Consider the following 26,322-nt stretch of genomic DNA (forward strand, 5'->3'; position numbering starts at 1 on the left):
ATGGCCTGGGACATGTTCTCAGACACACAGCCTCTACTAACAAACAACTAGGCCCAAAACACAAGCCTGAATATGGACAATGCTACACTACCAACACTACTTAGGTAGAAGAAACTGCAGAAATGTTTAAACAGATAAAGGATCAAGGAGACTCTAGAGAATACTTTTAAATGCAAACAAGTTATATGATACACTCCTAGCAGGAAATCAGAACAAACAAACCCAACCAGAGGCTTAACAATTGTAGAAAATTCTACTTAATACCTCACACACAGTGAGTAAAATAAAAGTGCTATAAATAACTCAGAAATAAGCAAAAAAACAGGATACTTAGTGTTATATATATCACAGATTAGTTAGCTCAGAGCCCTCCCTCCGACTTCCTCCGATTAGCTCAGTGTGAAAATTGTATTATAGTAGTATTGTTTTATGTAGTTGTGATGTTCAAGAATCCTAGTTTTATGTTTCTCATTTTCCTTCCTACATAATAATGAGGATGTGAATATTTCAGTAATACACTAATTGCTCAGTCATTTACCTCCTTCAACAGTAATCGTGATACATATATGTGAAGTAGAAAGTTGTACACGGGGTTACAGAAATGAAGCATCTTGAAGGCCATTAGTAGTAAGTTTGACAGTCTAACCTATAATCTAACCAGTGAACTGGTCAAACTGAGAGCCACAATCTGTCTTTAACTAAATTTGAAAAATCTTTTTCTTCCACCTTTTAAAAGTACCTGGAGCTCTCATTTCATTTTTGCCACCCGTGGAGTACTAACACGTGGCGGTTCCATTAGTGTCTACCCCTCCTAAAAGACCTGTCCCTTAATAAAGGCATGATAGCTGTCTCATGCACCAACTTGACCCTTCCACTGCAAATTGCAGAATGTTGATTCTGTATGGAATCTCAACAGATTTTTTTTTGTTATTCAGTGACCATAATTGACACAACACTTTGACCTAAGCCTTTCACTATAATCACACCTCATGGAGTCTGCAGCTGTCATTATGCAGCTGTGTACTGAAAAATGATTTTGCACCCCATTTCTAAAAACAACTTTTGGATCAGAAATGTCCACATTTGAGGTGAAGTGCAAGTGGACTGCACTGAAAGTATGGCCCTGGACTACCACAGCTTGCTAACTGTATGAGACTGCACTCACTTGTGCATGTGTTAACTTATGCTTTGGTCATTTTTTAACATTCTGACATGAAATTTACAGCACACAGCATTTCATGGATTCTTAATTGTGTTATTGTACAGGTCTACCATATATGGTACCTTTGATTCCACAGTGACTTTGAACCCACTGTGTGCTAGAATGACAGGATGGATGGGATTCCGAAAAATTTTACACTGAGCTACAGCAGCTGTTTGGTGTAACTAAAGGCATAGTGTAATGTTTTTGGAATATTTAAATGGCATTGGAACTAAGTTAATGTGTAATCTGAATGTGAGTTGGAATACTGAGTGTACAAATTTATGGATAATACACTAATACACTGTGTGATGGCTTTGCTTACATTATGGTTGTGCAAACACACACACAGAAATAGAGAATTACAATATGTATATATATAAAAAAAACATATTCTAACTGAACTTGCAGTTATTTCATTTTTCTGTACAGCCACCAAGATATGCAAATTAGACAGCTGTAAATTGCAAACGGCTTTATATGCTAAGAATGCAACCTATGGACAACATACATATTTGTAAAAATGCGCATCAGTGTTCACAAAAGTTGCCTTCTTCCAAAAGTGGAAGTTACCATCTACATAGAGTGGTTTCTAATGGAAACCAATATATAGGTACTACCTTCTGTTCTAGTCTTCAACTTCAACAAGCACATGGTAGAAGCACTATAGACCTCAAAAGCGATACAGCATTACTGATATGACAAAAAATAATTGGACATACCTTGGCATCAGGCAGTTACACCTTTTCCCATGTAGAGCTAATCCTACATGTGTGAGCATCTCAGAATACTACAGACTTTTATGATGTACTGGCTGCCATTTTGTTCTTCAGCAACATAGACCATTAATGGACTTTATTAGCATGTAGTGTTTCTGTATTTTGGGGAATGATACACAGTGTCTGCCAACCATTGTTGAATTGAAAATTAAGCACCAAATCCAAACGTTTTGCATAAAAAGCCATCTTTGTTGGTGTAGAGGGAAGCCATCTTTGTTGGTGTAGAGGGAAGCCATCTTTGTTGGTATAGAGGGATAGCATCTTTAGTATGACCTGAATAGGCTGGTTTTAGTTAGTGTCCTAAGTGTCCATAAGAGTTGCTGGGTGAAAGGAGAAATGATGGGGCTAAGCTTGCTCATCCTTCTTCAGATAAATTTTTAGATGGCATATTGGTGTGATGTAGGTGATTCTTGAAGACTCAGTGAAGCTCAGAACCATTAACAGTGGCTAGAATAGATGATTGTGCAGTCAAAACCTTAAAAGAAGAGAGGTGTGGACTCACCTGAAGAGATACTCATGCCTAACTGATGTTAATCATATTGATCACTGTTGCAGTAGCCTTAGCTATATAATATATAACAGCAAGACAGCTTCCAAAGTGCCAGGGCACCTTCCATGTTCTCAAACTATAAGTCAGCTTGAGCTGAGCTAACTAAAAAGACAGATTTAGTCCCCAAGCTCTTCAGTACTTTCCTACTGCCAAAGACTACACTCTGAGGCTTCTGAGGATTGACAGATGGCTTATACTATTCCTTTGCTGGGCAGATAAGTTTCCTTTGGGGAAAAACATTTCATTTAAAAAAGTTTGTTTATTAATACTGTCCTATTCAGGAAAGTTATTTTAAACTTAGGAGTTTGTATTTTAATAGACTGTCATGAGGCTGTATTGTGCTTTTAAATGAAAATGATGTTTTTTTTTCCATAGGTTCATAGATGGTTACTACAGTAGGGGCTCAAGAGCCTTTAAAACCTAACCATATTTATCCGGAGTTACCCTGATTATTGATACTTAGGTGAGTGAAGTTTGGAGAGGTTTGAAGCTAATACCAACAGCCTCTGTCTATAAGGAACATGGCTGCAACTCCAGGAGTGAATTTACGATTTCCCATCCATTGATCCAGGTTACATTTGAAGAGAGTCAGGGAGGGACTCTACTTCATGTGAATGCGAAGCTTGTTCCAGAGGAGGTATCTCTGGGAGATGTATCTATCTCTCTCCAGCATGATTTGTTCATATCTGAGGCTAGGTTAAGATTCCTGGAGTGAGTGACTCTCATGTGGTTTGATTTACGAATGTGCAACAACATTTCCATTAGGGCCGGGACAGAGACTGCCATGTAAGCCAGACGCAGATCACCCTTAGTACACTGTAGGATATAGAATACAGTGATAGGGCATACAGTATTTCTGTGTAGGGCATGCTTTGAGTACCGTTACCTTCTTGGTCAGAAACCTCTGGAGTCTCTCAAGCTGTTGTCTGTGTCTGGTGAGGTACATGCAAAAGGGTGCATTGTACTCAATAATTGGTCTGACTAGGGCTGAGTACACTGGAATTATAATGCCTCTAGATGTAGATACCTTGCCTTTACTTATGAGATGTTCCACATAGAAGGACATCTTCACCACTATAGATAGATGGTGGTCAAAGTTCAGATTAATATCAACCTAGAGGAAGCAACATCTTTTACCTGGTTATTACTAACATGGGCAACCGTTGCTCCACACCAATAGTCAATTCCTCCCTGGTTAGATCCAACCACAAACTAATCACCATGGAAATCCACATCTCACCCACACACCCCGCAAAAGTAACCACTATGAAAAAAATCTCTAAAGCTGACTTTGGGCTCCTAAAAATAGAGGTGGTTAAGTTCACGGCACCTATGTCAATGGAAAATAGATGCATAACTGCCAAATCATACACCATTGCACTATACAAACACATACATAAATGCATGAAACTAGCCATACCCAACAGAACCAAGACGCTCTCCTCCAAAAAAAAGGAAGTCAAGATGGTGGTTTTCTGTCATTAATAAACTCTACAACAGAAGGAAGAAACTGTTGCAGAAAAAGGTGAAGTCCCAAGACTGGAAAAACTCCCTTATTAGCCTCAAAAAAAGTTGAGATCCCTCATCAAAGCCTCTAAAGCCAGCTATGAAGGCAGAATTGCGGCAGACACTAAAAACAACTACAAAGCCTTCTATAGTTATATCAAGAATCGCCACGGCAAAACCCAGGTTTGCTCTGAGTTACTGCACAATGGTGCCTCTTATACTGAGCCAACAGATATTGACAGCATACTGGCCGATAGATTCAGTGCCAACTTTCCCCCTAAAGGACCATAGGTTCATAGGTAGGTACTAGGCTTTCGGCCCAAGGGCCTAAGTAAGCCTAGCCAACAAGGTTCCCTGGCTTACGCCACCCAAGAAAGTTACTTTCCTGTGCTCCTGTCGAGTAGACCCACAGAAGCGATCCCCGGGGTGTATTTCCTATTTCCCATCCACTCATCAAGATTTTTTTGAAGAGTGCTAATGAGGAACTTTGCTTGACATAGATGGGTAGCTTGTTCCAGAGTATAGGAAGTCTCTGGGGCAGGAATCTATCCCTCCAACATGTCCTGTTTATTGTGGTGACAAGGTTTAGGTCCCTAGATCGTGTAGCTCGGAGGGATTGGGATTTCTTTAGGTGTAGCATATCCAACAGCTCTGGGTTTAACATAGCTTTATATGTTAGGCAGTGATCTCCTCAGAGTAGGCGATATGCTACAGATTAAAGCTGGAATTTGTTGAGACGGTCAGTGTAGGGCATCTGTTTGAGGCCAGTAATCTTCCTTGTGAGGTACTAATATGGCCATTCCAGCCACTGCAGATGTCTTGTGAGGTACATTCCAAAAGGGGCGTTGTACTCTATGATGGGTCTAATTAGTCCTGACTACTGTGGCGATGTGATTATCAAAGGAGAGACCATGCCTCTGACACCAGGCATCTGTCTCACTGAGGCCCTTCTGTAGGATGTCCACATCATTTGGGGACTCGACTATGACTCCTAGTTTGCAGTCATCTGCAAACTACGTTAGCCAGAGGCCTTCTGTGTTAGCTTGTACTTCAGAGAAGTTGATACCAAACAGGAGAGGTCCCAGGACTGAACCCTGTGGTACTTCACTTGTCACTGGTTTGAAATCAGATTTGGAGTCTGCAGCTTTTACAGTGTGGGTTTTGTCAGTGAGCCAGTTAGCAACCCATCTTGTGACATAGGGAGTTTTACCTAGTTTAGTGAGTTTAGCTATAATTCCAGAATGGGGGATGGTGTTGAAAGCCTTGGTGAGGTTGAAATAGGCTGTGTGAACCACCTTACCCTCGTCTTCGGCTTTGGTGACTGCCTCAAAGAAGTCGATCAGGTTCAGAAGGCATGATCTGCCTTTCACATAACCCGAACTGGGTGGGGTCCAGATTTTGGAGGTTACCGATGTCTTTATTTATAAGTTCCATGATGATATGTTCTATGGCCTTGCAGACCAGGCTCGTCAGGCTAATAGGGCGATAATTCCTGGGATCAGTGATGGCTCCCTCTTTGTGGAGTGGGATAACTGTTGTTGTGCACCATTCAGTGGGTACAAAGCCTGACGTGAGACTGTGATTGAACATGGTGCTTAGGTGGGGAGCCAATTCATTCTGAAGTTCGTGTAAAACACAGCCTGGGATGTTGTCCGGTCCCATCGATGCTGTGTTTTTGGTTTTAGAGAGTGCAGCTGTTACCCGTATAGATGTGATTACAGGGACTCTGCATTCTTCCTGTATAGATATGGGCCCTTTAGGGGGTGAGAGAGGTTAAAGTTAGCACTGAACCTATCTGCCAGGATGTTGGCAATATCAGTTGGTTCTGTATTTTTCATGCCGTTGTGCTGTAACTCAGAGGAGATCTGGGTGTTGCCATTGAGATTCTTGACATAGCTATAGAATGCTTTGTGGTTGTCCGTAGAATCATTGGTGATTTTGTTATCGTAGCTAGCTTTGGAGGATCTTATAAGGGATCTCAGCTTCTTACTGAGGCTGATTAGGGAGCTCCTCCACTAATGGGATTTTACTCTCTTTTGCAACAGTTTCTTCCTTCTGTTGTAGAGTTTGTTTATGGCAAGGGACCACCGGATTGGCTTCCTTTTTTTGGAGGATAACATCTTGGTTCTGTTTGGGATAGCACGATCCATGCACTCGTGTCAGTGCTTATAGAGTGCATTTGTGTAGGATTCAGCAGTCGTAACTGTATTGTCCATCTGCATGGGTGTCATGAAGTTCGTCTTAAGAAGCATGAAGTTGGCTTTGGAGAAATTTTTTACAGTGGTTTCCTTAATGGTGGGTGGGGGCAGGATGCTGATATCTAGAGTGATTTGCTTATGATCAGATCTGACCAACGAGGAGTTGACTTCAGGTGTGGAACACCGGTCACTCATGTTGGTAATGACTAGGTGTAGGATGTTGTTGCCCCTGGTGGGGGTGTGAATAAGTTGATCTGGGGCACTGGAATTTATGAATTCCAGAAAGTGTTGACCGAAGGATTTTGTACATGAGTAGTTTTCCCAGTTAATGGGGGGGTAGTTGAAATCGCCCATTATTAGGGTGTTTGGTTGAACCCTAATATTTTCCAGTATATCAAGAAAAGAGGAGTGGGAATCCTGGGGCATGGTGGGGGATCTGTAGCAAGCTACAATTTGGATTGCAGTTTTGCCCAGAGTTAGTTGCACTTGGATAACCTCGGATCCATTATGCTGCGCAACTAGTCTGGAGGTGTGGCTATCCTTAATGAATATGTACACATCTCGGCCTTTGGTGTTCTGGTCCAGGTTAGATGGCCGAAAAATGTGGTATGAGTTATAGCCTAGTAATGTCTTGAACCAGGTCTCAGTCACTGCACAGATATCGATGTTCTCCATTTTAAGGAGTGCCTCGAGTGAGTGCATTTTGAGATTTAGACTTCTAGCACTGAGTAGCATTACCCTCAGTTTTTGCTTGCCTGTTCCTGTTACGGTGGTGAATTTGTCATTTGAACCTTGCCAAAAAAAGGCACTATAGGGGCATCACAATCACAATACCGGAGGAATCCCAGGCACCCAACATTACTGCAACACAGGTTAAAGCTGCATTGTCCAAGGCCAAGAATACAGCTTCCATGGGACCTGACAATATCCTTGGATGTGTTCTACATGAACTACAAAGTGAACTGGCACCACATCTGTGTGCCCTGTTCAATCACAGCCTCACTTCAGGCTTTGTCCCTACAGAATGGTGCGCTGCTACAGTCATCCCTCTCCATAAAGGGGGAGCAACTACAGACCCTGGGAATTATTGCCCCATTAGCCTGACAAGTCTGATATGTAAGGCTATGGAGCGCATCATCAAGGACCTGATTAACAAGGTTATAGGGAATCTTCAAACTCTAGATCCCACACAATTTGGTTTTTTGAAAGGTAGATCATGCCTGCTCAACCTGATTGACTTTTCTGAGTCAGTCACCAGAGCTGTGGATGAGGGCAAGGCAGTTCATACAGCCTACTCGATCTGGCCAAGGCCTTTGATACCATACCCCCCTCATGAATTACTGATAAACTTACCAAACTAGGCATCAACCCATATATCACTAGGTGGGTTGCAAATTGGCTCACAGATAGAACCCACAGTGTGAAAGTAGCGGACTCCAAGTCAGACTGTTAACCAGTCATGAGTGGAGTCCCACAGGGATCAGTCCTGGGTCCTCTCCTGTTTGGCATCTACTTCTCAGAAGTTCAGGCCAACACGGAAGGACTCTGGTTGACCAAGTTCACAGACGACTGCAAGCTGGGAGCCATTATTAACTTCCCAAGTGATGTAGACATCCTACAGAAAGGCCTCCCTGAGACCAATGACTGGTGTCGAAATCATGGCCTTAAGCTTAATGCCAAAAAATGCATCATCATCCCCTTTGGGAAAAACTCAGTTCCCACTAATTACCACATCGATGGGAGCCCACTGAACACTGAAGGTGTTATAAGAGATCTGGGGACACAGGTTGACAGCAACCTTTTCTTCGACCACCATATTGCCACTGTGGTGAGAAAGTCCTTCTGTGTGCCACATTTCATTACCAAGGGGTTTGCATCCAGAAAGAAAGAGGTCATCATCTCTCTTGACTCTTCCCTTATCTTTCCGATCATCGAGTATAATGCCCTGTTTGGCATGTACCTCACTAGACACATGCAACAGCTGGAAAGGCCACAAAAGTACCTCACAAAGAAGATCCTAGGTCTTAAATACATGTCTTACATGGACAGACTCAAAAAAACTCTATTAGCTATTCTCTGTCTCATATCGTCTACTAAGAGGCGATCTCTGCTTGACTTACAAAGCCATGTCTGACCCAGCTCTGTTAGAAATGCTACAACTAAAGAAATCCCCTCCACACCACATGCTCCAGAGACCGCAACCTCATTACCACAATCAACAGAACATGCTGGAGGGACAAGTTCATAACCCAGAGACTGCCCATGCGCTGGAATAGACTTCCCATACATGTCAAGCAGAGCACCTCACTGGCCCTCTTCAAGAGAAATCTTGAGTGGATGGAAATAGAAAGTTCACCCCAGGGATCACTCCAGTGGCTCTACTTGATAAAGGCACTGGGAACTAACGCCGGGCAGCATGATGCCAGGGCACTTGTGTGGGCTGGGCTTGTAAAGGCTCCAGGGCCATTAGCCTAGTACACACCTATGAACCTGAGTACACAGGTCTTGTACCACTGGGTCTGCTGTTTAGAGAGGTGCTGCCTATATTGTAATTAGCAGGGGTGTTAGCTTTCCCAAAGGGAATAATTATGCATTTTGTGGCATTTAGCTTCAGTCCATGGCTTTGGCACCAATCGTTAGTCTGCGTTAATGCAAAGGCTTTTATATAGGCAAAACAGAGAGAAAAATTAAACAACGAATTTATGAGCATAGGTATGCTATTAGTAAAAAGGACATCAACAACGCCTTGGCAAAACATATATCTGAATATGCCAACCATAATTTTAAATTTGTCATTTTACACCAAAGAATAAATGACCCAAGGGGTGGCCCATGGCAGTTGATATTGGAGATTGACGAACTAATGTGGCAGATTAGGACCACTGCATGCGCATACCCTGGCCTCAATGAACATTTATCTATTAAGTGCATTCTTAAATGGTTAGCTTTGAAAAGATAGGGAGACAAAATTTAATTTAATACAATATTAATATAATAGTTGTTAAAGTATATATTGAGTTTAGGCTTAGAAGTAATTCCTTGATTTATGTAATTTAAAAGTTATATTTATTAATTATTAACTATTATTTTTATTAATCTTTCTTGCTGCTGCAGTCTGTATGAATAGCTATTTAATATTTCACCTTTGTTCTGCGTTGTTTAAGATAAATGCCTTTTTATTTACTTACTATTATAATTTTTGGAAATGGTTATATTAACTTTTAAACGTGTTTTTTATTACGTAAAACTTTTGCTTTGCGAATGTTTAGTAGCAGACACGCCTTCTTTGGAAGTGACGTTATTAATTACGTTTTGGCAATATTTTAAAAGATGGGTTATTTCTTGTTTTCTTTTTTGTATTCTGATGAAGGTGAAGCACAGTCTTTACCGAAAGCGTTAAATTATACTTTTATTGTGAGTCCTACCGCTAAATTAAATTTATTTTTTACCGCTCTTATTGGTTTCTGGTTCGCTTCTTTGTTTTACAAAGTCTGTTTGTGGTTAGTCGTGGTTTCTGCGTTAATCCTTTCTGCAGTATATTGGTATCACTTGGGGACTCAGTGATTGCTCCCAATTTGCAGTTGTCAGCCACAGGCCATCCACATTTGCCTGGACCCCTGAGAAAAAAATTCTGAACATTAAAGGGCCCAGCATAGAATCCTGTGGTACACCACTGGTGACTGACCTTTTGCTAGATGTAAATTCATCCATTTTGACAGTGTGGGTCCTGTCAGTGACCCATTTGGCTACCCACTTGATTTAGGGTCAGTTTAAAAGTTGTTTATAGTAATTAAAACATTTTTTTTTTCCTGTAGAAGAATTGTGTAGTTTTACCAGCTTTTGCTGCTTGTTTTCCCTGGGAAAGAGGCACCATTTTTGGCTTGACCATGGAACAAACTGTTGGTCCTTTCTTCCAGTCACAAAAAGAAAAAGTTAAGCAAACAACCTTTTCCACCACAGCAGGCAAGTAATTTGCCTCAGATGCAGGTGGGTGACTGCTGTAGCCATTTGTTATACCTCAGACCACTTACCTTTTACTCAGGATCCCTCTGGTGTAGCACCTACAGCCACTGTAGTCAGGGGGTTAACCATGTCCTCTGCAGCTGTTGAGGTACCCTCAGTAAGCAAGGGAGAGCCACTTTTGTTGGTCCTGGAAGATGGAATGGGAAAGACTTCCCTGTTTTGTCAGAATGTTGTGCCCATCCCCGGGGAAGCCGCTGCTGCTATTAATAATACTGTTGACCCCACTTTTCCTGTTTAAAAAAAAAAAAAAAAAGCTAAACATGTATCTACTCCTCCTCCTCAACTTTCCATAGACAGGAGTGGTGTACTACGTCTAGCTCAGGGTTCAACTCAGGCTATTGATCCTTCTTACAAATTCGTTTCTGACAAAAGAAAAAGGGATACCTCTTTCCCTGAAGATATTCAAGATTCTGAATCTGGACAGGAAGATGAAGGGACACATACAGGGTTTTCTCCTCAGATTTTCTGATTCAGGCTCAGAAGAAACCTCAATTTCTGATTCTCCCTGTGAGGGTTTCTCTTTCTGTGAGACTACTTCCAGAATGTGCCAGTGCTTTTAGTGGGAGAACACAGAGTTTTCTCAGTCACTCAGAAAATACTATGACGTGTTACAGAAGGAATTTCCAGAACCTTCACCCTTTCCACAGTTTCTGTCAGCTTTGGTGAATGTGTGTGTTACTGCCTGCAAATTTCCTTATAGTCAACCAGCTTCCCCTAAAAAGACAGGCTGTATAAAGTTCCTCACTCTTTTAACTTTTTAGACAGTCTTGCCAAACCTGACCCAGTAGATATAACTTTAGTTAATCCTACTGTTGTTAAGCATTAGGTAATTCTAATCCTCTTTCTGATAAAGATTAGAAGATGATTGATGAGTATGGGAAAAGGTGTATGCTTCTGCAACTCTGATTTTCAGAATTTTGAATTGTCATGCTCATGTAATAAAGTTTACTCTGACTAATTGTGAAAGTAAGAGGAATATTTTGTTGGCAATTTCTTCTTGTGAGGAAAAATCTGCTTAAAATGCTTTAGTTTCTTCAGTTCTAAAAGTCACTACTCGTCTGCAGTGTGCGTATAACTTCTGATACGTCTTTCAGTGCTATGTCTACTGGCACTGTTTTGAGAATGTTTGCCTGGCTGTGTTCTCAGAACCTTCCAGATGATGTTAAACATGCTATTTTAAAAATTTCTTTCGATAGAGATTTAGTTTTTGGCCCCTTGGCTGCAGAAGTGATCAAAAAATGTGATGAAAGGGATACGTTGATTCAGAGAATATCTAGGATTTTTCAGTCTTCCTTTTCCAACTTTCCAAAGGAATTCTCTATCCCTTCATCCAGTTTTGGCAAAAATAAATAAACAGTCTCAACAAAATGCAGGTAAAGAGATGTTTAAGAAGAAATGGCAAAAGGGTTCCAAAAAGAAATCTGGAACCACCCAAAACTAAGGACAGTCCAAGTCAGAATGACTGTTTAAGAAACCTTGTTTCATCCTCCTACCCTGGTGGTCTCATTTTTCTTCCAGAAAGTCTGAATCTCCACTTTTCTATTTGGCAACATATAATTTCAGATAAATGGATCCTGAATATCATTCTTCAAAGTTACAGATGGCAGAATGTGTGTGTGTGAATGAGAGGGAGGATAGAGGAATGGTGATGATGCAGGGAGTAGAGTTGGCAAACGTGGATGAGTTTAAATACTTGGTATCAACAGTTCAGAGTAATGGTGAGTGTAGAAGAGAGGTGAAGAGAGAGTACAGGCAGGGTGAAATGAATATCAAAGAGTGTCAGGAGTGATTTGTGACAGACGGGTACCAGTAAGAGTGAAAGGAAAGGTCTACAAGAGGGTAGTGAGACCAGCTATGTTATATGGGTTGGAGACAGTGGCACTGACAAAAAGGCAGGAGTCAGAGCTGGAAGTGGCAGAGTTAAAGATGTTAAGATTTGCACTGGGTGTGACGAGGGTGGACAGGATTAGGAATCAGTATATTAGAGGGTCAGCTCAGGTTGGACGGTTTGGAAACAGTCAGAGAGGCGAGATTGCGTTGGTTTGGACATGTGCCGAGGAGGGATGCTGGGTATATTGGGAAAAGGATGCTAAGGATGGAGCTGCCAGGTAACAGTAAAAGAGGAAGGCCTAAGATAGGGTTTATGGATGTGGTGAGAGAGGACATGCAGGTGGTTGGTATGACAGAGCAATATGCAGAGGACAGGAAGAAATGGAAACAGATGATCCGCTGTGGCGACCCCTAATGGGAACAGCCGAAAGAGAAGAAGAAGAAGGTTACAGATGGCAGTGGGAGGAAATTCTTCCTTTCAGGGGGTAGTTCTTCATCCACTAGAGCAGGCTGTTTTATTTCGACCTGTCTATCATCACATGCTGTATCAGGGAGTGATAGAACCAGATCCTCCTTCCCAAATTGGGAAAGGTTTTTATTCAATGATGTTTTAGTGCCAAAGGAAGGAAGAATGAAAGAAAGTGCTTAGAGACCAGTTCTGGATCTTTCTTTCCTAAACCTTTTTGTGTTGGCGCCCAAATTCAAAATGGTGTCACTTCACAACCTGTTAACTCTTCTTCCTCATTCAAGTTTCCTGGTAACACTAGATTTAAAAGATGCTTAGCATCACATCCCTATTCATCCACCCTTCAGGGGTTTTTTACAATTTTGTGGGTCTGGATTACACTGTTAGTGCTCTGCATTACCCTTTGGACTAACCACTGCACCAAGAGTGTTCACAAAGTGTCTTGCTCCAGTTATAGCTCATTGCAGACTACAGGGTCTCCACATTTTTTCCATATTTAGATGACTATCATATCTTTGCAGAGTCTTTTTCAAAGTGTTAGGAATATCTCACCTGAGTGAGAGATCTCTTTCACAAGCAGGGATCCCAAGAGAATATAGTTTTATTCATCACGCAGGATTATTTTCCTGGGGTACCAGATAGAGGCTGCAGTTCAAAGACCTTTCCTTCCACAGGAAAAAAAACAGATCTTTATCTTGACTTTCAGTCAATGGAAGTGAATACCTCAGGAATTTGGGTCTTATTACATCTGTGATTCTTATGATATGCTTGGCAAGACTCAACATGAGAAAGATACAATGGTATCTGAAGTTTGTGAAGTCACCACAGACTCCTCAGACTTTGCTTGGGGAGCAGTTTCAGGAGGGATAAAAGTACCAAGTGCAGGCACATAAATGTAAAAGAAAGGCTTGCTCTGATCACGGCACTCAACTCTCTGAATCATATTTAGTCTCCAGGACCTCTTCAGTTTGCTACAGACAATATCTCAGTCATGTGGTACATTACCAAGCAAGAAGGAACCAGGTCATATCTCCTTTGCAGATTAGCCATGTTAGCGTGGGATATAGCTTCACAACACAATCTGTCGCTCTGCTGGCATCCTGTCAGAGCAAAACTGTAAGGCAGACATACTATTTTATTTATTTATTTATTTATTTATTTATTTCCAGTTTGATTACCAGGGAAGTCCACTGGGTCAGAGTGACCCGTTTTCAGAAGAGGCCCGGGGAGAAAAGCTCCAAGATACATAATACAGATAAGGTACAGAAATACACGGATGTCAGTCTTACATAATATGGAAACAGTTACAAGTAAGTAATTGCAGATCCTTACAAATGTAAACTGGATTTGGGAGTCTTCCGAGATTTAATCTATCTATGGGAAGTTCCACAAGTAGGCCTATGTGCCTCCTCTCTGAACAATCAACTGTCGGCAAGAAGTCCTGGAAGAGAGATGCCTTTTCTTTTCCTTGGACAGTAATACTCTTGTATGTTTTTCCACCATTTCCACTGATAGCCTAGGTACATCTGAAGATTCAGAAGGAATCCTCCAGGATCATTGTGGTGACTCCCTTTTGGCCCAGACAGTTGTGATTCTCTCTTCTTTTGGAAATGTCCAGGGGCAGTTACCACAAGCTTCATCTCTGACTGGATCTACTCACACAAGAACAGGGTGTTTGATGCACCCTGACCCCAATCAACTTCAGTTAACTACCTGGATGATCTGGTCTTAATTCCCTTTAGGCACTTATTTACTGAGCCAAAGGAGAAACGGATGGTGCTCAAATCATAGCAAAGTAACAATTCCTTAATATAATCTATTAACTATAACACATAAATTGACACTGGAATAATAGATACATGTATTCCCCATTATTCAGCAGTGTGGATTATCAGTGTATTGAGTCTTCATATTTATGGTGTTCCTGCTTTTTTGGAGAATAATTTGCTACTACCTTTGGATTCGTGGTGCTTGATTTGTTGGTTTACTTACAAAACCCAAAAAAGAATCAACAAAGAGCAAAAGGTCCAAAAACAAAGCAACCATAATCTATCTAGATTAAGCAAACATGCATGAAATAGCACAGCACTAAATTCCAATATTCAGCCCATTATTCAGAATAGTCGTTATTGGCCAATGCATATATGTCAATCTTTCAGATTATTATGTCCCCTACTTTTTGAAAACCTATACTTGGTGCTAAATTTGTTGGTTTACTTATTTACTGAGGACATGCAGCCAGTACTAATGAAGGCAAGAAAGCTTGTTACTCAAAAGTCATATATTAGCAAGTGGAAAAGGTTTTGTAGTTTTTGCCAACAACATAACCAGCACCTATTCAGGACTATTTGTTCTCTGGTTTTGCAATACTTGTGTAAGTTTGTATCCTATGGCCTTTCTTACTCCTTCCTCAAAGTTCATTTATTGGCCATTTCAGCATGTCTGCCCACGGATCCTCCTCTTTCAATGCATTCTTATGTCAAACTGTTTTTGAAAGGAGTTTTGCATAAGAGGTCTCCAAGAAAACTGGTGTCCTTTCTTGGGATAGTAATTTTGTCTTAGAGAAGCTAACATGTGCTTCATTTGAACCAGCTAACCTGACTGACTTGAGGTACTTCACATGGAAAACTGTTTTACTGATTGCTGTGACCTCTACAAGAAGGATATCTGAGTTGCAAGCTCTTACATGAGTCAAACCTATCCCATTTTCTACAGAGTTATGATTTTTTTGAGAATTAATCCTTCTTTTATGCCTAAAATGGTATCCAAATTTACTTTAAGCCAAACTATCAATCTCCCCATTTCCTTTCTGAACCTAAAAATGAAGGAGAAATGATACTTAGTACCTTGGATGTCCACAGACAATTCAGGTACTATCTTTACAGAAAAAAATCTTTCATAGCTTTGGATCACTTATTCATTTCTTGTGAAGGTAAGAAGAAAAGGCAACCTGTAGCAAATCAGTATTTTCCAAATGGTTGCCTAAAGCTATTACTTTTTTTTACTAACCACAATAAAAGTATTCAGGGCAAGGTCAAGGCCCACTCTGCCAGGCTTTGGCTTCACCTATCGCTTTTTGGAAAGGGTTGGATTCAAGAAGTATTTCAGATGATGCAACTTAGTCCTCTGTACATACTTTTATAGAGCACTGTAAGCTACTCTAGGTCTAGATCAGGCTTTGCTAGGATCATTCTCCAGGGCCTACTAGACCCTTCCCCTTCCACCTCCCATATGTAGTAAGCTAAGGTAATTTACCCATATAGCTAAGGCTGCTGTAGCAATGATCAGTATCATAAACATAGTACAGTTGTAAAAGTAAACTTACCATAACAATAGATGTTTGAATGATCACTTCTGCAGTAGCTGCTCCCCCCCTTGTTTTTTGTGGGCATTGTTTGTGCCAGCGTGTGGGCATTGATCTTCAGTTGTTCCTATCATTGCCCTTTCAGGGCTCAGCCTCCCTCTCTGTGTTGGCATGAAAGCTCTGAAGGGCTTGGTGTCCAAATCTGCCTTTTTAGTCAGCTCAGCTTGAGCTGACTAATGGCTTGGGTGAGTGGAAAGTGCCCTTAAGTGTAAATAGTTAAGGTTACTGCAACAGTGATCATTCAAAAATTTACTGTTACTGTAACTTTACTTGCATAACTGTCCTTTTACAGTGGTCTTCTGAATGATGCCAGCATTGAGGTCATCCTAGTACTGTCTTAGGCCATCCTCTGTGAGCAGAAATAATGTCTTCCAGTTTCTCTCTTCTTCTGCACCCTGTCTGCAACAGTCTATACCAATTGGTGAACCTGGACTGAAGGTTTAAATGCTTGGGTGATGCTGTGTAACTGTTCTATCAAGGTGAGTAGGGCTCAAGAAAACCTCACTTACTCATAAGTCGTAACATCATGCAGAACCACCACATGTATGATGCAATGATGCAGGATATATTACCACAATTAGAGATGAGCAAGGTTACCGAAATGTCTGGTATTTTCAGGTATGTGTTGAATATTGCAAATAGAGTACAGTACAGTACAGTTATACCTGGTTATGCATACAGCTGATATCTGCTAATGTGTGGTACTCTGAGCAATAGGACTACATGTTTGTAATACTGAACAGTGTAAAGGAATGTATATTATACAAGTGATATAAGTTCACAAATATTAGTAATGAAATTACTGTGCACACAAGTTAATTGCAACAATATGTTAAAACTAACATGTAACTCGTACTGTTATAAAAGGCTCTGTCATGCTGGTAGAATGTAAGGAGCTGGATATTTATAATTAGCATATTACCCAATCACCCATAAGTACACATTGCATACTTGCAGCAAAGGTTATAGGATCACATGACAGGAGATGTGATACTTGGTGCACCCCAGTAGTGCCATGCACAGGTTAAATGAAATATATTCAACATTAATTGTGTTTATATAAAATGTTTACCAGTCCTGTGTAGTGAATATTATGGATATATAAAATAATAGGCTGGATTTCTCTCTCTTTCATAAATGCACTGCATTGCTGCTTATTTGCAAGTGTCAGTGTAAAGTGCATAGTGGCAGTATGTTGCTGATGCGTTTGTTGGGCTGCTGTTGGATGTGTGAGTTGCCATTAGTACACAATGCCAGTGACAGGTAAGTGCAGCAGCTATTCTGTTCTGATGTTGTTGCATATTGTGATTTTTCTGGGGGGGGCAAAACTGTAATAAGATGTGCTGATGACGTGACCAAAATCAGGTAAGTACATAGAGGATACAGTGAGACCCTGATATAATAATCATTTTTTTTTATTACTACACAGCCTAGGGATGCCACCACCATTAATTTACTTATTATCTTTGAGTCTTTGTCACATAGCTATAACAATGTTTTTAAAATACCAGCTGTTTAAGTTAGCACTGTGTATTCCAGCTTAGGGACATGTAACTGTAAGTATGGCACACCTGCCACATATGATATCAATATACCGTGTAGTCACCACATGTATACTGCACATTAAAAATGCCTATATTTATATTCTCGAAGCAATAAAGATATTTTGGATTAGTGCTTTGATGCTAAAAATATTAGCCTGTTTTATAAGCCTGTTGTTGTTGGCTAGTTCAGTGCCCACAAAGTTTAACAAGACTGCAGCTTCCTTTGCCTGACCTTTGTTATCAGCCATTGTACTTCTTGTCAAAATAATGTTTAGCTATTATGACTATACATAAAATACATAACTGCAGAGGTCAGGGATCTTCATATGCCAAACAGAATACATGAACAACCTTAGATTAATAGTAAAATATGTGATTTTTCTTGATTAACCTTATAGTTATATTTTGACTATATTCAATATTTGTTTCATTTGTGGATGTGACATCGTTTGCGTGTAACATGTGCACATAATATACTGTACTTTAACATAGTGGGAGAATCATCGCAGCTAAGGTGGCACAAAGAGAACCAGGTGTCAAGGGACCCAATTGGCAGATCCATTTGTTTTTTTTTTTTTGACTTAACACTGCTCCTTGAGAGTAGGAGCAGAGATGGAGGGCTTTAGGATCTGGCACTCCTCCTTAGGAGGAAAAGAGAAAGGATTGGAACAGCATTTTTTGTTTTGTTTTTACTTTTAGGTGCCCCCTCCTTAGGAGAGAAGGAAGGAGAGCCAGATTAGAGAACAGACTTTTTTTGCCATCACGCAGAGTGTGAGGGTATGAGGGGGTAGGACATTAGGATCTGGCACTTCTCTGTAGTGCCAAACGTGAAAAGAGACCTTTTTCTTTGCTCTTCAACCGTGAGTTGAAGGGCACCAGACCTGGGAGTTAAAAAGGCAGAAAAAGACCTAAGTAACACAATGAATGAGGACTCCAATTTTTATTCTGCAGTAATGAGCACATCAGGGGTACTACAGTAATAACAACAGCACAAAGCTCCTTCAACCTAAAGCAGTCATAAATTTGTACTTCCATTAACTATACAAACATTTTGCTTACGCCTAAAAGAGGAGAACAGAATGTTACTGCTTATAACATGTTATAGTGCTCTAATATTCATTGCATATATGGTGCTATGTTTTCTGGAAAACATAATGCATACTGAACATGTTTTACATTACCTTTGTATGTTAATGCCAGTAAATTATGTAACACATTTACTGTTATGTGATCATATAAACTTTTCTGCAGGTATGCAACAAGTACTCATGCCTAACTGGGTAATAGCTTAACCCTGACTGTGAAAACTGTGAATGCTATTTTCCAAGTTCTATAATCATGTAACTACATTCTACCAGCATGGCAAAGCCTATCATAATAGTATGTGATAAGGTGTGATATAGTTTCTGGTACTGTTTAGAAGGAATATGTGAGGATATCGTTACAGTTTCACAATCCATTACAGTATTACATGTATGAACCACTATTGACTTGCTGTTGTACATTACTTTACATGATATACTCTTCATTTCTGTACATACATACATATGCTCAGACTATGGCATGTAACAGATAATGTTATGCGTAGTCAGGCATGACCGTACCCCGTGGTAATCTATATGTCATATTCCAGATGCATCTGCAAAGTCCAGCTTTCTGTAATTATACTTCTTTCTGGTGGCATGTCCTGCATCATATCCATATTCCAAATTAGTCAGGTTTTTAATGCCTCTGTGTTCAGATCACCAGCTGCATGCAAGAGGAGACTGAGTTTGGGATCTGTCACTGATGTTCATATAGAATGGCTTGAAAAGTCCTCGGATGCCCTACCCCTATGTGCTGGCATTATTCAGAAGACAATTTTGGTCCCCAGCGTCTCTAAAAGTAAAAGTACCCCCCTCATAGCTTGCCCATTCATTTAGTCCAGATGCCATTCAAGGCTTTGGTTTTCACCAAGCAAAGGGCCACAAGGGCCACCTGCTTCATTCCAGCATATTGTCATTATCCCTCCCATCAAGTAGTAGTGAGCAGGCACAGATTCATAATTCCTCCCCCCCCTATAGATGCCTGGACTGCACAAATGTACCCAGGTCTACGTCACTGTCAGGGCTTTATCCACCTACATTAGTGTAGCTGACTTGCTCTGCATGACTAGCAAACTTTGTCACATACTATAGGATCAGCAAGAATTTGTAAATATTGGCATTCTGTGCTCTCAGTCCCTGGCAATGTGCACATTTTACAGAGAATAAGATTCTGAAATATTGCAGTCTAATGAGCCACATTAGCGATGGATGGCATAAATTTTATGCCAATATAGCATACAAGTTTGTAGTATTCTGAGACATGTATATATATATATATATATATATATATATATATATATATATATGGGATATTACCTCTACAAAGGGACATAGTGTAGTTGCCTGGTACTAAGGTGTGTCCACTTATCTATTAGAACTCATCTGTTGAGCTGTATCACATTTTATATCTGTGTTGTATAGGCACCTGACTATAGTGCTGCTGACATGTGTTGATGTTGAGGAACACATTTGCACGGAAGACACAACACATATACTGTGATACGTTGAGGTTTCCATTTGAAACTGTTTAATGCAGATGATAAAACGTTCACTGTTATGTTTTGTGTGGGTAAATCTTGCAGGTGGTGATGCATATTTTTCCCACATGCATGCGTTGTCCATAACTAGGTTATGTTGTTAGCATTGAAGGGTATTAGCTGTCCACCTCTGTCAATAATAGTATGCTGCTACTGGTTCCATATATAAGTCATTGCATATCTAGATCTGTACGAAACTGAAGTCAGTGTTACAAGACATGTGCATATCACACATGAGCACTGTTTAAACATTGCCCCTTTAATTGCTAACAAACCTTTGGAATGCAATAGTGCAATCATTTTTGGAATTCCCATTTGGGTACATGTACATATAGCTATAATGTAAACAAAGCCATCATACACTGCATTGCTCTTTGGATAAAATCAGCCTTGCCGGGATTGTCGTTCCTTTGCACATCACACATGAATACTGTTTGCTACACTGGCCCTTTAATTACATCAAAGAGTTCTGAGTAGCTTGGTGTAAGATTTTTCAGAAGTCCACCGAATGACAGCTGCCTTCCTTACAACAAGAGACTCTGGTTTGACTGACCTGAAAATATGGCCTCAAATTACACACAGTTGAAGGAAGTTATGAGCCTTTGTTGGCTTTGGCAAACAAGTGCTCATACCTTTTTTCAGCATTTAATGCTGTTGCCTGTACCTTGGAACTGTTACTTCAACTTGCTTTATGAATACCTGTCACTAGTTAGCTGAAAAGAGTGATCACTTATTAAACTTACAAAGCAAATGTGCTGTTCCCATCATGACCCTGGAATCCTAGTTCTACGTCAGGACAGATTTCTGTATGACAATGCACAGCTCATTAAGTTGGACATTAACATAATTATGTTGAAGATTTGGTTGAAAATTAGTGATTATTACAAGTACAAAGCCTGTATTCCTTTTGCAGAATGTACCATGTACCTCTGGCAGGTTTTTAATTTGTTTGCCTTTGCTTCACTGTAAACTAATCACTGTCAGTTTTAATATACAGATTGCAATGGTTTTCATTACAACCAAATTACAGCTTTATATTCAATGCCCAAAATCACTTGTGCATCAGTATGTATTATAGTTTCTTACTTCTAGCTCATTTGTAGCCGTGTATTTCACATCGACAAGTACTTATTCACTGTTTGTAACTGCTGGCTGCAGTGTCTGCAGGAGGTAGACAGACCCCAAATGACTGAAAATGACTGTCACTAACACCAAGTGATGACCTAGCTGCCCACACACAGTGTTTTTCTTGCTCTTCCAGAGAACTGCTGCAGCTTTTATCTCTGCCCCCAGAAGCCGCTCATTAGATCAGGTCATGCCTGATAGGGTAATCGGTCTGAAAGAGTTTAAAGGATAGATATGCAGCAACAGGGACTGTGTGTGAACAGTAACAATGACTAGCATGTGTACTTGAAATAGTTAATGCACCGAAGCTAAGGAAGGCACATACACACACACACACACAAATGTTGTGACCCCGATGTAGAAAAAAGGAAGGTCCAGCAATGGACATTAGTGCTAGGATGGAAGATGGGGAATTTGGCATCAGCGGTGTGGGGGGGGGGGTCCTTGTTATTACCATTAACAGGCAGTTGTAGTCAGTGCGGGATAATAGATATACACTGTTTAATGATTTAGTTACTATATAGGTCAGAAGAATCTAGCTGTTTATTAGAGGTTCCTTTTCAAATTATTGCAGACAAGAGAAAAGCAAAGTATTTACTGTATTTTCACACACACATTAATCTTTAATTCATTCTCTAACTCCCACATTTTCTAGTTCAAAGTCACAGAAGAGAAGGAGCCTCTTCCCAGTACTCCAAGGAAGAGAAAACTAATCCTGGAGAGCATGCAAATCTTTTACAGGACACACAGACACACACACACACACACACACACACACACACACACACACACACACACACACACACACACACAGACACACAGACACACACACACACACACACACACACACACACACACACACACACACACACACACACACACTGTCTTTCCTCTCACACATGGCACATGCACCTGCAATGACCTTTGTAATCTTTCTTGACAATTGGCACACAGTATATGTGCTTGCATGTGTGTGTGCGTGCGTGTGTGTGTGTGTGTGTGTGTGTGTTTAGATATCTAGATATACATATGCAGATACACAACACAGACATACATTGATGCAGTTGTCAGTTTCTCTGTTTTATTTTTACTTTTAAGTTTTGTTTATTATTTATGTGGAATCACCTGTATTTTTCCTAATTCATATTTATTTTGCTATAACTGCAGATGAAATCAGCCCCCAAATCATTGTGTGTCCCTACAATATTCTTTAATAAAAGATGGAGAGAATAAGTGGGTGTATGCATATTTACAGCATATATAATTTTAATAAACGTGATACTATTTTCTAAAGTGAGTTAAAAGTAGTAGATTTGCAGATAAAAGTTGAGATAACGGGTTTGTATCACTGACTGCATCTAGTGCATGCATCATAACTAAACAAGTTGTTGTCCTTTGTTGATGTTAGATTAGTTTTTAAAATTTTTAGTTGTAAAATTATTGTTTGTAACCTTTTACTTCTAAAAGTTATAGCTATAGCCTGTTCTGTTTACATAATGATAGAGAGAAAGACAGATGCAGCTGTTAAGTGCATGTTTTTGTTTGAGGGTTTCAAGTAAATACCTAAAATGGTTATTTTTTATTTTTAAAAAAATGTATTTTATTAACATAAACTTATATGAACATGTATATGTTTATATGTGTGTAGACAATTGATCTCAATTTTGTGGGAGGTTGTGCCCTTTCCCCCTGTCTCAATGTTGGTGTATATAAGGAGCAGAAGATGTCCTCCCTGTAGAAAACACATTTTATAGATATTCTCATTTTTGTTTCTGTAAGATCAGTATTTTGTAGTTTGATTTTGTGTGTGCGTGTATGCGTATGTGCAAGTGTATGTATATACGTGTGTGTGTGTGTATATATGGTTCCCATTCAGAAGCCTGAAACATCATAAGCCTGAAAATCAAAATCCTGAAACCATATGAAAGACCAAAATCCTGAAAGACCAAAATCCTGAAACTCAAAATCCTGAAAACACAAATAATGCTAATATGTCACTATAAAGACACTAATATCTACCAACTGACTAACTCACTTAAACAATATTTGTCACTATTGCATACATGCCCCTAACTCTAACCCTAAAATAAAACCAACCACACACTTACCTGACCCCAACACATGACCTAACACCACAGGGCTAACAATAGCAAAGCTACAATGACATCAGTATGTCTATTTGTGTTTTCAGGATTTTGAGTTTCAGGATTTATATCTATCAGGATTTTGGGCTATATTTTGAGTTTGGATTCTGAATTTTCAGGCTTTTGGTTTCAGGATTTTGATTTTCAGGCTTATGATGTTTCAGGCTTCTGAATGGGAACCATATATATATATATATATATATATGTGTGTGTGTGTGTGTGTGTGTGTGTGTGTGTATATATATATATATATATATTTATATATATATATATATATATTTATATATATATATATATATATTTATATATATATATATATATATATATATATATATATATATATATAAAACATACATATAAGCAAGGAGCTTGCAATGCAGCTGCTCATTTTACAGTTCCGGCATGTTTGCTCATTGTATTAATTGATCTCTGTCTGGTTACTTCAGTTTGTAACAAAGTGTATGGGCTCAAATCATGTATTTTGTATGTTATTCTGAGATTTCAATGTTCTGAAAAAAGAGCAATATTTTTTTTCTCTGAGGTGGGACAGCCTCAGAGTAAAAGTAATAAAGTAAGGGAGTGTGAGATCAAAGCCCTCCACATGGGAGTTGCAAGAGGGCTTCAGTTTTGTGCAATTAATCTTTGCATAGAACTATATTATGCCCGAGTACATTTAGATATTTTATCTACTTCAGCAGGTATGTTTGTAAAAATGTCATGCATTTGTGTTTAAAGTAGCTGAATGTCAAGTGACGCTAACAGATCCATATGTGTATATGTGTATGTATATATATATATATATATATATATATATATATATATATATAATATATATGTGTATATATATATATATATATATATATATATATGTATTTAGCACATGTTTGTTTGTGTATGTATATAAGTTTGTGTGTGCTCCACATATGTAATACATACACAGTTCTTAAACCTTAATAGTTCTTATGTTGTATTATTTGTATCTGTTAGCAAGAGCATACATCAAAAGTAATGTTTTTATTTTGTTTTCTTTTGATAGATCATTCAGCTGAATGAGAGATATGAAATTGTTTCTTTGGTTGGCACCCTAAATAAAGAACCACACTTGCATATTTGTTTGGCTGATAAGGATGGTAAACCTGTTGGAGGACATGTTATTGGTAATTTGCAAGTTTTCACTACAGCAGAGATAGTGCTTGGAGAATGTGATGTCTTACAGTTCAATCGGGAGATGGATGAACACACAGGTTTCCCAGAACTTGTCATTAACTCTCGCACTGAAAAGGCTTAGCAATTTGTACTCTGTAAATTATGTCCCATTTTTCTGAAAAAAAAGAACATTAAATAAATTGAGTTGGAGCATGTCTTGTCTAGTTGTTCCCTTTGGCTTATTGATTCATTTACTTTGATCGCACTGAGCATAATCAATTCTTTAGTGGATAGACAGAGTAAAATAATTTCAAGCAAACTCTTCAAATGACTTGTCATTAATTTGCCTTTTTGCCAGCTCTTGTTTGCTCAGAACAAGATGTATTTGGCTTCCTCCGACTATTAGCAGGGCTGTGCTCTTGGGATTTTCAGGAGCTGCTAAGCCTAGGAGGAGGGAAATGAATGCACCATGTTTGCTGATCCTTACAGAGTCACTTATTACCACTAATTGGGAGGGACAGTTCAAACAAGCACAGAGATGCAGTTGTCACATGAGCGTGACATGAGTTTAAAGAGGCAGTTAGTGACGGCTGTGCAGCCTGGTCCTGGCCCCTGATTTCTAGCCATATCCTGGCTAGAATCCGAGCACACATCCTACCCAGAGTGGGTCCTTTGTCACACAGTCCTATTAACAGTCAGTAGTCTTAAGAAATCTGTACAAGACAAGTGATTTGTGGATGCTGCAGACAGACCTGCAGCTGCCTCAGACCCTTAGGAAGCCAACAGCTGACGGAAGGGGAGGGCCTCTGATTTGGCACTAAACCTTGTTTTCTCTGGAGTGAAAGATGTGATTTGAATTAATTTGCTGTACCATAATTTGCTCCTATTTTGTTAAGCAGTGCTTGTAATTAGATAGCATTGCAGCCTTCATAACTGTTTGGATAAATATAGTATCTGTTGTGTACCAATAAAAGAGCAACATTATCATGTACCGAGGCATTCATCTCTTTCCATTTTAGTTGAAAACCAACTGACAGCCTTTTTTAGTAGGAAAATTTTTGCATCCTAAATGACACATCATTAACATGAAGAAAAATGTGTCAAATTATTTGAATTCTTGACACAAAAGTAGAGAATATATTTCTGACTGTATCATACAGCTCGGTAAAGCTGAACTAGAAATTATTTTGTCTCCAGTAATACGGTATCATTCTGTTATTCACAGACTGGCTTCAGAAAGTCCAGAACACTGTGCCAGATATGCCTCTGCTTAAACTGATTAAAGCAATAGTTAGTATATACAAACTATCCTTTTAAGCATGCATATTTGAAAATAATGCTTGTACTTCTAGTGTTGTCACATTTCCATTCATACATGCCTTATAACAAATGCGTTTTATTTTTTCTACACTATTACAGTTTAGAGACAGTCTGTGGAGAGGTCGTAATTGCAGGTTGATGAAGCTTCATTAAAACTCATAAAAAGGAAGCAGATAGGGTTTCAGGCTCTTAATGTTATAATGCATCTCTGACTTTTCAATTTATTGCTTCCAAAAAACAGGATATTGAAGCATTTCCTTGACATTAAACTGTCAGATTGCTTTTGTTTCCAGGCTTTGTAGACATGTTTGATATGCAGGGTAGTTATAAACATGGGGAGCATTTGTTTGATTTGTGGAACTAACACATTTATGGAAAGTATGTGCAAAGTGAGCCAAGGTTTAAAAGTTGAAAGCTTGAAATTCGACATACTTATATGCAGGGCCATCTGACAAAATTGAGGGAGGATTACATAGTTCATTAAAAAAGTGTTTCAGCACCTA

General features: G+C 39.4%; 1 protein-coding gene across 3 annotated transcripts in view; it reads left to right on the forward strand.

Moving 5' to 3' along the window:
* LOC122789681 (bifunctional protein GlmU-like) overlaps positions 1–24,714 on the forward strand; it is an 889,366-nt gene extending 864,652 nt beyond the window's left edge. For all 3 annotated transcript variants that reach the window (XM_044057111.1, XM_044057120.1, XM_044057102.1), the window contains one exon: positions 24,390–24,714. In XM_044057111.1, the coding sequence (XP_043913046.1) occupies positions 24,390–24,641 (252 nt within the window). In that variant the 3' untranslated portion in view covers positions 24,642–24,714. The remainder of the gene's footprint in view (positions 1–24,389) is intronic.
* Positions 24,715–26,322: the final 1,608 nt, after the last annotated feature.

Source organism: Protopterus annectens, chromosome 1.part2 (assembly GCF_019279795.1).
Source record: "Protopterus annectens isolate FY-2018-M chromosome 1.part2, PAN1.0, whole genome shotgun sequence".
Lineage (NCBI taxonomy): Eukaryota > Metazoa > Chordata > Ceratodontiformes > Protopteridae > Protopterus > Protopterus annectens.